Source organism: Colletotrichum truncatum, assembly GCF_014235925.2.
Source record: "Colletotrichum truncatum strain CMES1059 chromosome Unknown Contig_0007, whole genome shotgun sequence".
NCBI lineage: Eukaryota > Fungi > Ascomycota > Sordariomycetes > Glomerellales > Glomerellaceae > Colletotrichum > Colletotrichum truncatum.
Window position 1 is genome coordinate 3280443 of NW_027222404.1, and position 13798 is coordinate 3294240.

The following is a 13798-nucleotide window of genomic DNA, read 5'->3' on the forward strand; positions in this document are numbered from 1 at the left end:
TTTTGACCCAGTGCGCCCTGCGGACTGCCGTAGTCCACCCTGATTTCTAGCATTTTCGCATCATCAATACCCATTCTCCGCGGACTCCTGTAACAACCATCTTTTGTTGCCACGCTGGCAGTCTGCCGAATACCTGTTCTTGGACCTCAAAAATTGCTGGTAGAAACTTTTTGACACGAGACTAACTTCATTTCATTGGAAATTGACGCAGGAAGTGTCAACATTGCGACGTTACTTGTTCTGGGATTATCATTAATTATGGTCAAAAACAACTGCATCCGTGGGGCATCGGTCATGGCCTAGCCCGCCTACCAAATCTATCTGTTGTTGCCTACACAGTACTTCTCTTAAATCCTTGGCCTGTAGGCCAATCAACTGGTGTAGTGCCACTTCACCTCTTCCCACCCTTCCCGTCTCTCGATCTTGACGCCGAGACCTTCACCGTTGCCAACAGGTCTGACGATAGAGCTAATCAGTGTACAACGGTCCATTTTGACCGGCTCCGTGGTGGGCCTCATCTCTTTATCCAACAGTGTGACATTGAAACCGAGCACCAGAGACACCATGAGTCCCATGGTTTCTGCAAACGCGAAGTTGCGGCCAGGACAAAGGTGCTTGCCACCTCCGAATGGCACAAATGCAGCCTTTCTTAGCTTCTCTGCTTCATCATGCAACTTATTGGGTTTGGATTCGACAAATCTGTCCGGCATGAACGTTCCCCAGTCTGGTCCCCAAGCCCTCTCCAAGCTGTGGCAGACTTCCTGCGACATCTCCACGTTGCAACCCTTTTTCAGGAGGTATGACCTTCCATTACCATCCGAGATAGTGGTATCCTCCAATACTCGGCGATGGGATAGTCCCTTATTGCAAAGTCGCATGGACTCGCGATAGCAGCTCACGAGAAGGGGACACGTCTCGTCCAGCTCGCTGATATCTATCGTGACATTGTTGTTCGCTCGCTGTGCTATGGGCCCCACTTCTTCCCGAAGAAGGGAAACCAGTTCCGGATGGGTAAACACCTGCGTCATAAACCAGAAAAGTGCCGGGATTGTGTTGGTCACTGCAACGTGGAGCAGGACAATCTCAATATCGCCGGTTTTGTTTTCGGGAATACCATGTTTCCTTAACGCTGCGGCACGGTTCTTGGTGATTTGTGCAGCATCGGCGTGAAGATGCTTGTTATGTTCGTAATACTTATTCAGTACAGCCTGAAGTCTGGTGCGTGCCTGGTAACACCTTCGTGCTGTAACTGTCGTAGCAACGCCGAACATGAGCCAGGCTAGGCCTTCATCAAATGTCCTATATAGTTGTTAGCCCATCCTACATATCACATGTGGGCAACTCACCAAATTTCCTGAAGCAAACTGTCATCCTTTCTGAACGGGTTGTCAGGTCCATATAATGCCTGCGTAGTGGCCAACGTCATTAGATTTCGGACCCATAGATATGAATTTGAAACCTCAAGGGGTTTGTCGATGCGGATCTCATCCAAGGCCCCGGATATATATCCAAGGGCGTTGGCATTCATCCGTCGTACATTCGTCGACGTCATAGCTTGATGCATTGCTTCAAATGTATCATGCACCATGGTTGTAGTTTGCAGAAGCTTGAGAAAATCATTGCCGAAACCCAATTCCCTTTGCGAGAATTCGAGACTGAACGGCTCCATTGACAAATTCTTGTTCTTGAAGACGGCCTGTACCAGCAAGGGATCCCAGACGGTATACAACTTGCCGTTCAGAATGGGTAGCGTGGCAATTGGCATGTTCTTTTTCCTGAGGCGAATGAGCTTTTGGGCGAGATGCTGTCTGATGTAACTCACTGGAGGATCTTCATGTAATGGGTCGGATTCCGGAGCATGCCCAACAGATGGCCGATGAAGGGAATTGTAGGTTTCAGCGTAGGCGGCTCGCCATCTTCAATCTTTGGAGACGCAAACCTGTTCACGATCATGAAGAGCGTGAAGAGTCCAGCGAATGAGGCGTACAGCACTGGCGGCACATGGATGTCAGTAAGAGAGGCTAGGAAGACCCCTGCCCGCGCTGTCCCATTGCCCGCCATGGCGTCAGGTTCGCCGCTCAAAGAGCCACTCGTCATGGTCGTTCGTGCTCAAAATGGTTGTCTTTGGAAAAGCTCAAAAGCAATTGTTAGAAAAGATAAAGAGTTGAAAAGCTGGACGCGTGGTTGCCCTGGGTGCGGGGTGTCGCGTCAAACATGCCAGACGCAGGTCTCACCCTTGGTGTCATAAACATTCCTAGTGGGCTGAAATCCAAAAGAGGACGGTGCTTCACATTTAAGAGGCACTAAGCGCCAGTTTTCCGCTTAATTGTTCGTTTTTCTCTTGATCAAGGTACGAGAGGCTATCTCTTCCATTAAGTTGTCAACAGCTGCTCCATTTCAGCTCGAGAACCTGAGACCTCGGCGGCTGGCAGTCAATTTACCAAATTACGTTAGCTATAATAAGATATACTCTCAGTCCTATAACCTATAAATTATGTTTTACTGCCTCTTTTGACAGCGACTTGTTACTTGCGGACTCGTATGGCTCGAAGATAAACAGTGAGGAGGACAGATTGCAAAGCCAGAGCAATGGCCCCAAGTTCTAGACGTGGTATTTTAAGACAGAGTGTAGACTATCTTCTCAGCGCTAACCGGGAGCTGGCCTTTTACATGTCCACTACCACCCAACAGAGGAAAGCCCTCAGGCACGATTTTTTCCAGACCCCCTGACATTAGGCGAATAGGATTTGGCTGCAATTTGACATGGCCTGAGGATGCTCCGGAGCCGAGATAGTTGTAAAACTCCGTTGTGAATTTGCGTGCTTCAGAGTTGGCCGGAATGGTTGCACCTAATAGCGAGAACGCCAGTCAGTTAAGCATCTATGTAGGGGCGGTGTGCTCATGAGCTAAATTGACGAGGACAAGCAAAACCAAGCCCTTACCTTGATACAAGATCTCTACCCCTAAACCTTCCCAAACCGCACCAATGACAGGCTTAATCTTCAACTTGGAAACATCGAACCCTCCAAGAACTGGACTTCGGAACACAGCAAACTTTCCATTTTCCGCCAGTGTACTCTCAACCAACTCCACAGACGGACTTTTGGAGAACGCGTCGATGGCAAATTGAACACCCTTCCCGCCAGACGCATCTCTCACTTTCTGAGGCCAGGAGGGATCTCGATAGTCAACAAGAATGTCATAGCTGTACGGCTCCTCCTTCAATAGGGCAGCCTTTGAAGTGCTCGCAGCGCCAATGAGATGAAATTTTACCCCCGATGCCTCCTGGGATAATCTGACCAACTGCGCAGCATAAAGTCCAAGAGACGTGGTGGCACCGTATACAAATACGTTGACGACCTGGTTGCCAGCAAGGTCAAGGCCTGAGAGGCCTTCTGTTTCGAAGAATGGACAGGGGAGTTGGAGACGGCTGAAGACGCCCTGAGCTGCTGTAAGTCCGCACAGACTTATGGTGGCGGCGCCCTCGAAAGACATGCTGGCGGGAATGTTCCATGTTAAATCGTAGTCCACGGCGATGTATTCCGCGAATGCGCCCGGTCGATCATTGACGGAGCATGCTGTGATCGGAATGTAACGTTAGCAACAGCCAAATCTAAGTTTTGCTCGGAGAAGTCCCTAAGAGAATAAGACAAAGTCGGACTTACCGCCCTGAACGAACCCAGCAACCTGTGTTCCGATCTTGGTTCGAGGATCATCTAGTCCAGTGATTTCTGAGCCAACGCGAACGACCTCGCCTGCAAAGTCGCTACCGACTACCCGGTAGTCTTGTACAGCGACGGGGTTGGCAGTGTAAAGGGCGTCGACATGATTGAGGGCCACAGCGCGGACGTGAACAACAATTTCACGCGGGCCAGGCTTCGGCGTGGGGATGTCCTGGACGGCGACAGAGCGTGTCTTTGGAGTCAGGGTTAAAGCTTTCATGGTGCTGTTGCCAGAGACCGTGTTGACCGGACGATTGTCTTTTGGAGCGAGTTTCTTAGGCTTGAAATCGAACCTGTTTGCTTCTCTTGGCGAAAGCTCAACTGCTTGCGCAAATGTTGTGTTCCGTTTATCTCATCGCTGCCTTTATATAGCTAGCATGACATAGCCTGTTAATTCTGCCTTTTAAATACCCCTTCAGCGCAGTAGCACGACTTTGGGAGCAAAACGGTGGACTTAACCGGAGTTAGTATACAGTATTTCCTGGCAAAGAAAAGACTGCTATGGTATTAAAGCTATGATGCTGGATCATTCATACCATATTTGGAAAACTGAAGCATCCGTCACACATTGGATGGCTGGTGGGTCGCATGCACGCCGTAACGCTTACTCGTTACGGTTTAGTGAGGTCCGAAAGTGAGCAATGTCGATTGCGCCGCCACTGCCACAAATAAATGTTGATTGGGTACGAGTGATGCAGTTGGCTCAGACTATTTGACGAGACTCTTTGTTTGAAATTATCTTTCTTTGGTTTCGAGGTGGGCGGTAAATGAACAAAGTAGTGGGTGAAAGTATAACCGGAAGAGCTTCAAATGGCTTGCGGCTCTGGCAATACCGGCAAGAAGGCTATCGGCAAGCTGGTCGGTAATAAAGGGGGGGTTCGATCCTGAGTTGAGAAGAAAAACTACTAACATCATTCATGTGACTTGCAGAACTGTGAGAGATCTGTAGGTTAGTCCGCGATAACTGAGTAATGCGGCTAAGTTATTGATATGGTAATTGGAATTCATATATTTCAAAAGGGCCTGACTTTAACAAATGACGATATTCCTCGTAAGATACTAAGGGTTGATTTCGCTACATACAGACCGTGCTAAAGATGTTGTCTCATGATGCAGATATTTGTTTGCGGTGCGCTAATGGTATCACCCATAATGCTCATCCAACTAGAAAGTATCTATTCTAGTATCATATACAGCCACCAAGCCCACGGATCTATGTGTAAGATGTAAAAGCAGGCGTACCAATTAGTTTGAATCACTGTGCGTCACTACCAGCAGTAGCAGTCGCATTGATTGTCGGACTTCCGCCTATTTCTGCATTAGTAAGAGTCTTGTTTAGGAAGAAAAAGAGCATGCCACCAGCCAACGGAACCCAGCCGTTGGTTCGAAGGAATGCACTGTGTTGAGTTAGCGCCTAAAACTGGAAGTGTTGATTTCACAGACTAACACTGTTACATCGTTGGCCGCACTCATAATTGTCTGCGTCGTTGCAGTTGGTCGGCTTGGTGATAAGTCAGCACCTTTGTTGCCTCTTCCACTGCGTGGATGACGGAACTTACACCCCATTGTGCGTAATCGGGCTTCCTGTGACAGTAAACGTTTGCAAGACCTGCAGAGACTACGGCGCTGTAAAGACTGACGAGGAGAACGGATGTCTTCATGTTGGAGATGTATGCTTCTAATCGTTGTAGTTCCCACTTGAGACATTACATTATATTGCGGTTGCCAAACACCTTTTATAAGAGCCTCACTCGCAAAGGAGAACTTGGCTGCCTGACTGCCAAACTACATCAACCCATTGCAAAGACTGCTAGACGAACTTAAGTCATGCCCCATAGAAAACATGAAGATGCTCAGTCGATTAGAGCAATGGGGCCGCCGAAGATTTCCATTGTACGCTAGTAGGGGAAAGTTTAGACGTCACTAACACAGTGCATCGTAATTTCCGCATATCAATACGAAGCTGCTTGCTACCGCAGTAAAATCTTTGGCCACTGCCGTAACAGAATCATCAGAATAGATTTGAATGGCGGACAAACATTCCCTTGAAAATTTCATGATTTGGTTAGCATATGTTTCTAAGATTATAATGTTGTAGTCTGAGGTCGAGGAAGCCGCTCAGACTGCCCTGGTGAGAAAGCCAGTTCACAATCTCATTGTCGCTCGAATCAAGGCTCCCAAGATTTATTGCTCACGTCCAAGGCGTGGGTTCAACGTCTTCTTAATGGACTTGATCACTTTGTACGGATATTCGGCATACGGCAGAAGACAAGTGCCCGACTAAAATACTTTGCACTGCCACAATAATATAGATCAAACTTTAATTAATTAAGTCCCAGACATGACCTCATGCGTTCTGGATTGCTTGATGCCTTCATCCTAAACAAGGACAGGAGTATAATCCGTATTGTAAGTCCAAATCAAGGGAATAATGTTTTGATAATAATTCAAAGTGGTTTTTTATTTTCTTTATTTGTGCCCTTAAGGTTGGGTCCGTTGTAAGGCTGAAGCAATCCGGGTTTCGAGCCGTATCTCTGATAAAAGAGAGTTTGGGAAAGGCTCCACTAGACTCACAAGCCATATGGCAAGTCGGAATTATATATGTTCGTCTCATGATGTCTGACCCGATATTTCGGACAACTCGTAGGGCTGAGGTGCCGAGTCCGTGGCCCAACAAATTTAATGTGCGGGTTGCTCCACGAAAGCATACCACGTTGTCAACATAAGTAGCCCCAGTTCTCTCATTTCACTTCGTACAATATGATCCTCCGAGCACATCTTAGTTAAATCAATCTTGTTCAATCTTATTGCCTTCTTCTTTGCGGTCCTTTAACAACCTTTGTTACTAGCTCAGCTGCAAAACGTCAAAATGCGTGTTACTGCATTCATCTTCAGCGCTCTTTTCGCCTCGTAATAAACAGCCTACCTCTTTGCTTGATTCAATACTGACTGTCTAAAAGCGCTCTCGCCGAGACCTCTGGTTACTGCTGCACGAAGAACTCCAATGACCAAGTTGTCAGCCACAACGACCAGACGAGGGCTTGCTGTAACGGCCGCTGGGATGGTGTAAGTAGATGTTGTACCCGTACGCTTCGAGTGGAGGCTAATTATTGAAAATCTGAAGACGGAGTGCTGGGTTGCAAGCAACCTTGACCCCCTCACCAAGTGTTGCAGGAGCAAGGGAAGTGCTATGTGTGCTTTTTAAATAGACCTACGTAGGAATCAACAAATATTTCCAGGCTCTTCTACAATGACTTTTTTATTAAGTAACAACTTTCTGTACGTGACGTCAAGTAACTTTCAGATCGGAATGGTGTTTCCAGTTGAATATTTTATTTTCGTTTGTCATCCTCTTCATCGAGGATCATCTCCCCTGCCCCGCCTAATGTACAATCGAAATGACGCTCTTTTTCTTGATGTGCCACCACGCATTATCAAACACCATTATTCGTACACATTTCCCATACCTTTGCCATCCGTAATGCGTCATCCTCACTACCAAGCCTCCCACATCTGCGACCCCATGGCGACTAGCCGGTTGAATAGCTCATCTCGTTCCAGGATTGCAGTCAGATGGTACTCCTTGCCAAGAGTATCGGTGATGATGAGGCCATCCGCAATCTCACGATCTGTTGCCCAACCGACAAAAATCTTTGACTTCCATCCAAGGCCACCGACTTTGCGTATTTCCTTTTCAGGGTTAGTATATGTGATTTCCGCATATGAGGAAATGCCTTACCGCAATATCACCGATCGTGACAGACCATATTGGCTTCACGTCATCTGATTCTGTCGTCCAGCTTATAGCAGGCGTTGTGGCCGTGGCTGTAATAAAGGCATGACCTCTTTTACCCTTGTATCGAGCTGGGAAGCTGATTGGTCCTTTGTCGGGATCGGGTTGTTTCTTGACAACCCCGAGCCTGTCTTTTGCGTGTTTGGCGCCCGCTTTAGCCTTTACCTTATCGGCTGCAAGAGTTGTGTTGATGCCGCCTTTCGCAGTGCTCTTGATAAAGTTCAAGATTCTGTGGCCCTTCTTTTGTTTGTGCTCTTCCGTGTTGGACTCCGCAGGGGCAAGGGCAGCTTCGTCCGGTTGAATGGCCTCATCTATTTCCTCTTGATCGACACCTTGTAAGTTTGTAAGCCGTGCAGACTTCGCGGTACTATAGGATTTCTCACCGAGGTGTTCAAGACCTTCGCCCGCCGTCGGATGGGGCTGATCAGATGGTGGTGTAGTAGACGTTGGTGGCGGCGGTAGAGGTGCCTTATTCCGCTCTCCGATGCGCAAGAGCGTGATCGTAAGCTGGGCATTGGTGGGTATGCCCTTAAGTAGGGTGTTTCGCAATTCAACATATTTTTTCCATCGAGGGTAGGTACTGGACAAGGACATACTTTAGACACGCGAGTTATAAGACTTGACAGGAAGACTGACCGGTTGATGAACACCAGGCCTCTTTGGATCAATGGGTCGCCGAAGATGGTGAAGCCGACGATGAATCCGGTTCCTTTTACCAACATGTAGGATGTGGTGAAGAGCGATCCGAGGAGCATGGGAAGGAGTACGCTGGCCAGAATGAGTCGGGGTCGTTGCTGGGGAAAGGGTGGTGTCGGGCTAAGGGCGTTTCCAAATCGCTCCCAGGTATCCACAAACTAATTGTTTTAGATGGCAAGACATCACCAAGTTGAGTGAGTTGAGAGAAACTTACGTCCGCAATGCCGTGCATGACAGGTCTAGCCTGGGTCCAGACAGTCTCAGAGACGGGCTTCTTGGTCTTGTCGTGGTGAGAGCTGGGCTCATCTCCATGAGTCTTATCCTTGGCATTGACAACATCTTCAGCAACATTAGTAGGGTCCGGAGCAGCGGTGTCATTGTGAGGGTCGCCTTGAGGGTGCTTCCCCGCTGCGGTGCTAACGATCAGCGAGGAAATGCTATTCACGAAGCTGTGCGCCTCCTGTTCCACGGCTTCGCCGGCGTGCTTCTCGGGGGCACCCGTGATTGAGTCTTCAGACGCGAGGACGCCTGATGAAGGTTTTTTGACGCCGCCAGTCCTGCTGTCGATAAGGGATGCAGGGGCTGGAGGGAAACAGAAGGTGCGCGCTTCGGGAACTAGAACAAGAACGATAAGGAAGCTAACAAGAACGGGGACAACAAAGTCAAAGATCCACGCGATGGTATAGACAGAGAGGAAGGTTGAAGTGCGCTTCCACTCGCGCCATGATCGGATGCGGACAATGTGCTTCCAAAAAGAGAACAGGCCAACGATAACTGTCATATACAAGCGCTCAATATGAGCTCTGAGCTTGTCAGGCGAAAACTCTTCCTCGTCGGCAATGTTTAGGTCGAGTGAGGCCAACTGCGACTTGTCAGATGTGTAGAGCTAAATATCACTGTTCGCGGCTTACTGGTGCTTCTGGAATCGATTTCACGTGGAAGATTTGCTGTTAAACATTAGAATGTGGCAACGATCATGGGATTGTGCTGAGCAACCCATGTCTTTTGTGGTCCTTACTTTATCAAACCGCCGGACAAGTACCCAGAGCTCCTCGTTTGTCAACCCGCCAACCATAGGCTGAGCAACGTTCCTAGGTGGTGTATTCCATCCCAGGTCCTTTACCTCGATATCTTTATGCCCCATTTCTGCAAACCCCTTTTCCTCGATGGGCTTCTCCTTAGTAGCCATGTCTGCCAGGAGGTGACTCTCCGTTGGCTGTTCTTCTTCGTGCGACTCCACCATTTCTGGCTCATGTCCCAGCGACGACTGGCTTGAGTAGCTGTAGGTGGATTGGCTTGGCAGGTCTACAGGGTCTACCAATGGATGGGATGATGCTGAGGGCGGCGGCGGTGGATGTGAGGCCATTTCGTCGGCCTCTGTTTGCCGACCCTTGAACATCTTTGGTGATCAAGAATGCGTACTTTGAGAAAGTCCGCAAGGGTAGCAGCTGAAAGGACTGTGTTAGTTGCTGCGTTCGAGAACAGGGAGCTTCTGTTGATTTTGAAGCTCTGAGAGGCCCAGAATCATGATTTTGGCCAGAACTGGAAAGCAACCGCCGCCGACGTCAAGCGCGTAGCTGGCCATAGGCTAGGGTATCGGGTAGCCGGTACATGACGTCACGAGATGTGAATGCATTGATTGGAGAGTTGGCGGGAAGATCGATGTGATCGTCTGCGGAAGATCTCCACATGGATGGGCTATTTGGGGGTGAATGACATCTGCCTACTAAACGATTGGATCATTGCACACATTTGTTTTGATGCTTGGTGCATTGATGCAGAAGGGAGTCCGGAACGCACACTCGATCTTTGAGTCTAGAATTCGATTAGAGCTTTATGCCGTGCGATTATTGGCCAAGCGCCTTTGTATTTGTCTCATTTGCGATGGAGCTCAGTTTCTGCTTGCAGAACCATCTAATCAACGAGTAACACGATTGTTTTGGGTGTGTATGCACAGCCTAAGTGGATGCGCATGTCGTTTCTCTGTAAGCCTAGAAAGCTTTCAATGACCAGATGGTCTCTGTTTTCCTATCTCCTCTTCACTGTTTCTATGTCCTTTCTATCCAACTGGCGATTTGAATCACCTCGTAACAGATCGCAAGAAACTACAACAATAGCAGGTGACTTGAAGCTACCTATCTCAAACCGATGAAAGCATATTCTGTTTTGGTACATCATCGCAAATATTACTGCGTAGCCGCCAGATAACGAAAGTCGGATTGGCATGCTCTACCCCACACGATCGATCACCTCAATCGATTGTATACGATTTCAGCCCATAAGGACGTTTCGTTGAACAACACCATCTCTGAAAAGCAAAATTGTGATGATTCTCAGTCAGTCCTCGGCTTAGTGGCAACGGTAGCCATCGTGGTCCCACTCGGGCATTTCCCCCTAGACTAGGGGTGAAAAACTCCACTCTAGGGCTTATGGGTGTCTTGTTGCTGCACCGCTTCCATCACCCGATCCGAGGATTGCTAAGGATCATCTCCCGGAAGGGTGGCCGAGTTGGTTATGGCGCCAGGTTAAGGTCAGCTTAACATCTGTTTCCTGGTGGGGCAACCCGCGCGAGTTCGAGTCTCGTCCCTTTCATTTTTCAATTTTTTGACACATCTTCCTACCATGTATGACTTGGTATTGTCTGCTTTAGAACTCCATTAACCTTATTATGCACAGCGAATGTCCCTAGTGAATCTGAGTGGAGAGGTCAACACCAAAGCTACTATTATAAATTCAATGGACAAGAATTTGAAATAAAATTTCGAACTGTGCTGAGATTATGTGCTTCATCGTCCAACCTCGCTCGGTACAATCAATCATTGCTCAAATTGGCCAATTCCAACAAAATTTAATCACAGCATTGTGAACCATCGAAAAGTACATGTGGACCGTGGTTGCTCAACTTTAAAATTTATTTAATATTTTCAAGCTAGAGTTGTAACTATTACTTTAAATCTTTCTCATAATCACTTCATTAACCCTGACAATTCGCGTGTGTCCAGGGTAATATCTCATCTAGTATCCCGCCCACCAAGTGTAGTTGTTGGTCTGCTCGGGGGTATCCCAAACCAGGGGGACGCTGGTGTCCTCGGGCCTCTCGGGCCAGGCCTCCGCCAGGCCGGACCAAACCTTGACATCCTTCCAGGTGGCCTTGGCGCCGGTAGGCTCCGTGGCGTTTCCAGCAAAGAAGCTAAGGGCGGTGCTGTCGTTGCGCGAGGGGTAGATGCGAGCCGTCAGCGCAAAGCGCTCGTTGACCCAGATCTCGAGGAGAGAGTTGTCGAGCACGACATGGAAGTTGAGCTCCTCGGTCGAGGTCGTGTTGCTGTTCTTCTTGATGAGCTCGTAGGGCTCAAAGTGGCCGACGAAAGTGGCGTTGTTGAAGTTGGGGAGCAGACTGCTGTGGTCGCGAATGACGCTGATCTCAGAGGACTCGGGGTCGAAGAGGATGGTGGTGTACTCGGCGTTGTCGGGGCTCTGGCCGACGATGATGCCGGCAGGTCCGCTGAAGCTGCTCAGGGTCGCGGTGAGTTCGTAAGAGGTGCCGACGTCGGGAGAGACGGTCTTGGCAGCATCAGTGAGCTCGCCAACTTCAAATTCCTGCTCCTGAGCACCCTCGTGAAGGAGCTCGATGACGTCAGGCAGAGGGCGAATACCGAGGGTCTGGACGGTGTAGCCGTTGCAGCTCTTGATGCAGTGGCTGCCGTCCTTCTGCTCGCCGCACTTGGCGACATCCTTGGTCTCCTTGATGAAGAGCTCCATGGGCAAGTTCATGGAGCCCTGGTAGCCAAACTTCGTAGATGTGTTCAAGGCGTAGTCTGAGACGATATCTTCGTTGGCCCATCCCCACATGACACGGCGGCCGTCGTTGCGGGTGTCTTTCCAGGTCGCCTGGGCGTAAGAAATACCCCAATCAAGGGCACCACCGGAGGTAGGAGTGAACTCGACGGAGCCGTTGTCGCGACGGGCGATGTCTCCGCGGTTCCACAGAGCCCACTGTTCACGCCAGTGCTGGGTGGTGTTACCACCCTCGGCACCCATAGAGACGAACCATGCCTTCTCATCCGAACCTTCGATGGACAGGTCAAACAGACTGCTGACCTCGAAGTTGTAGCCGTAAGAGCCGGTAATGTCAGGCGCGCCCAGGGACTCGTTGGCAGCGGGCTCCCAGAGGGCTCCGAGGAATGTCCACTGGGTAAGGTTGGAGGCGGGTGCGGAGTAAAGCGGGATACGAGGGCCGATGAAGCCGGGGCGTGCGGCACCGGGCAGCTGAACGGGGACATCGCCGGTCTTGAGTCCGGAACCGACGACCATGTAGTAGTGGGGCTCGCTGACCTCGAGGAGGCTGTCAAGCTCGGTGGAGGGGAAGAAGCTGGGGTCTCTCCATCCAGTGACGTTCCAGCCCTCGGGAGGACCAGAAATGACGGTGCCGATTTCCTTCCAGGTGGAGCCGCCATCGTCGGAGGTGTACAAGGCCTGAACCTCGGTGCCGGTGATGTACGGTTGCTTCCAGTTCGTGGGCAAGTGGTGAATGCCAGTAGCGAAGGTCAGCAAGGTGCCGTCATTCTGGCCCTCCAGATTGACCGGCTGGGTGGTACCGGTGAATTGGGAGAGAGGACCGGCAGCGTATGCGCCAGCGGCAAGGGAGACAGAGGAGTCGTTGGCCCAGTCGCGCACATCAGTCCAGTGGAACAAGTCCTTGGAGACGGCGTGGCCCCAGGAGATGTTTCCCCAGTTGACGTGGTTGGGATGCCACTGATAATGGAGGTGGTACGTCTCCGTGGCCGGATCATACAGAGCACCGCAAGGATCGTTAATCCAGCTGTGAGGCGCCAGGTAATGCGAGCGCGGCCTCCATCTGGTGAAAAGGGAGTTGTTTCCCGCCGTCGCGAGGTACTCTGGAGTAATGGTTGGAACAGTCGCAGAGGCAGGGACCGCGATGGCCCCGAGAGACACAATGGCCGTGAAGACGGCACTTCCCTTGAGCATCGTCATCCTATACTGTAAAGACTCGTGAACTCGCCGCTTGACATCCGATAAGCTTTGAACAAACCATTGTGAGGGGTTCATCTTATATATAACACCAGGGGATCAGACGATCGAAACAAACGTCTACCGCGGAAACTGCCATTGGCATCCCCAGTACGACGTCAGCCAGGGCAGAACCAGGGTTGGGTCCCCCGCCGAGAGACGCAAGGGTATGGAGTCATGAACCCGGGCTTATTGAGGCTCGGCTGGGTTGGCAATGACGACAAAAGGTCGAACACTGCCTACAAGATGAAGGGTTAGGTTTTTTAGATTGAGATTGCGGGCCGAAAAGGACTGACCACGAGGTCGAGAATCTGGGTGTAGAAAGAAAATCGCGGGGCGGCCAAGCCGTGCAAGGGCGCGCTACCGCCCCAACGGCGGTGGAGAGAAGCACATTGGCGTTGAAGTTGGAGGAGGAAATTGCGGGAGTTGCGGAGTCGCGGGGATTCGGCCGGGACATACTTCGCTGAAACTCAATTGAGGATTGGGGAAACCAAACGGGCTGGACTCGATCCTAGCCCAGTCGGTCCCTTCGTCCGCTGCCGGGTAGGCAACCTAGCAC

The 13798-nt window shown here is 50.1% G+C and overlaps 5 protein-coding genes across 5 annotated transcripts; 1 reads left to right on the forward strand and 4 right to left on the reverse strand.

The window, feature by feature from the left end:
* Positions 1–371: 371 nt before the first annotated feature.
* Positions 372–2097, reverse strand: CTRU02_211327 (uncharacterized protein; the record flags this gene model as incomplete). Its single annotated transcript, XM_036720349.1, has 3 exons — positions 372–1299; positions 1347–1775; positions 1823–2097. 3 exons carry the CDS (start codon positions 2095–2097, stop codon positions 372–374), a joined length of 1632 nt encoding a protein of 543 aa, XP_036588092.1.
* Positions 2098–2616: 519 nt separating this feature from the next.
* On the reverse strand, positions 2617–3942 carry CTRU02_211328 (uncharacterized protein; the record flags this gene model as incomplete). Its single annotated transcript, XM_036720350.1, has 3 exons — positions 2617–2849; positions 2943–3578; positions 3666–3942. The coding sequence occupies 3 exons, from the start codon at positions 3940–3942 to the stop codon at positions 2617–2619; spliced, it is 1146 nt and encodes a 381-aa protein (XP_036588093.1).
* Positions 3943–6591: 2649 nt separating this feature from the next.
* On the forward strand, positions 6592–6927 carry CTRU02_211329 (uncharacterized protein; the record flags this gene model as incomplete). The annotated part of the gene is made up of 3 exons (XM_036720351.1): positions 6592–6632; positions 6683–6788; positions 6847–6927. The coding sequence occupies 3 exons, from the start codon at positions 6592–6594 to the stop codon at positions 6925–6927; spliced, it is 228 nt and encodes a 75-aa protein (XP_036588094.1).
* A 290-nt stretch (positions 6928–7217) lies between these two features.
* On the reverse strand, positions 7218–9610 carry CTRU02_211330 (uncharacterized protein; the record flags this gene model as incomplete). The annotated part of the gene is made up of 7 exons (XM_070205608.1): positions 7218–7412; positions 7462–7847; positions 7899–8095; positions 8152–8369; positions 8426–9073; positions 9123–9158; positions 9230–9610. The coding sequence occupies 7 exons, from the start codon at positions 9608–9610 to the stop codon at positions 7218–7220; spliced, it is 2061 nt and encodes a 686-aa protein (XP_070060851.1).
* A 1616-nt stretch (positions 9611–11226) lies between these two features.
* CTRU02_211331 (glycoside hydrolase family 32 protein) lies at positions 11227–13278 on the reverse strand (the record flags this gene model as incomplete). The annotated part of the gene is made up of 1 exon (XM_036720353.1): positions 11227–13278. The coding sequence occupies one exon, from the start codon at positions 13276–13278 to the stop codon at positions 11227–11229; it is 2052 nt and encodes a 683-aa protein (XP_036588096.1).
* Positions 13279–13798: the final 520 nt, after the last annotated feature.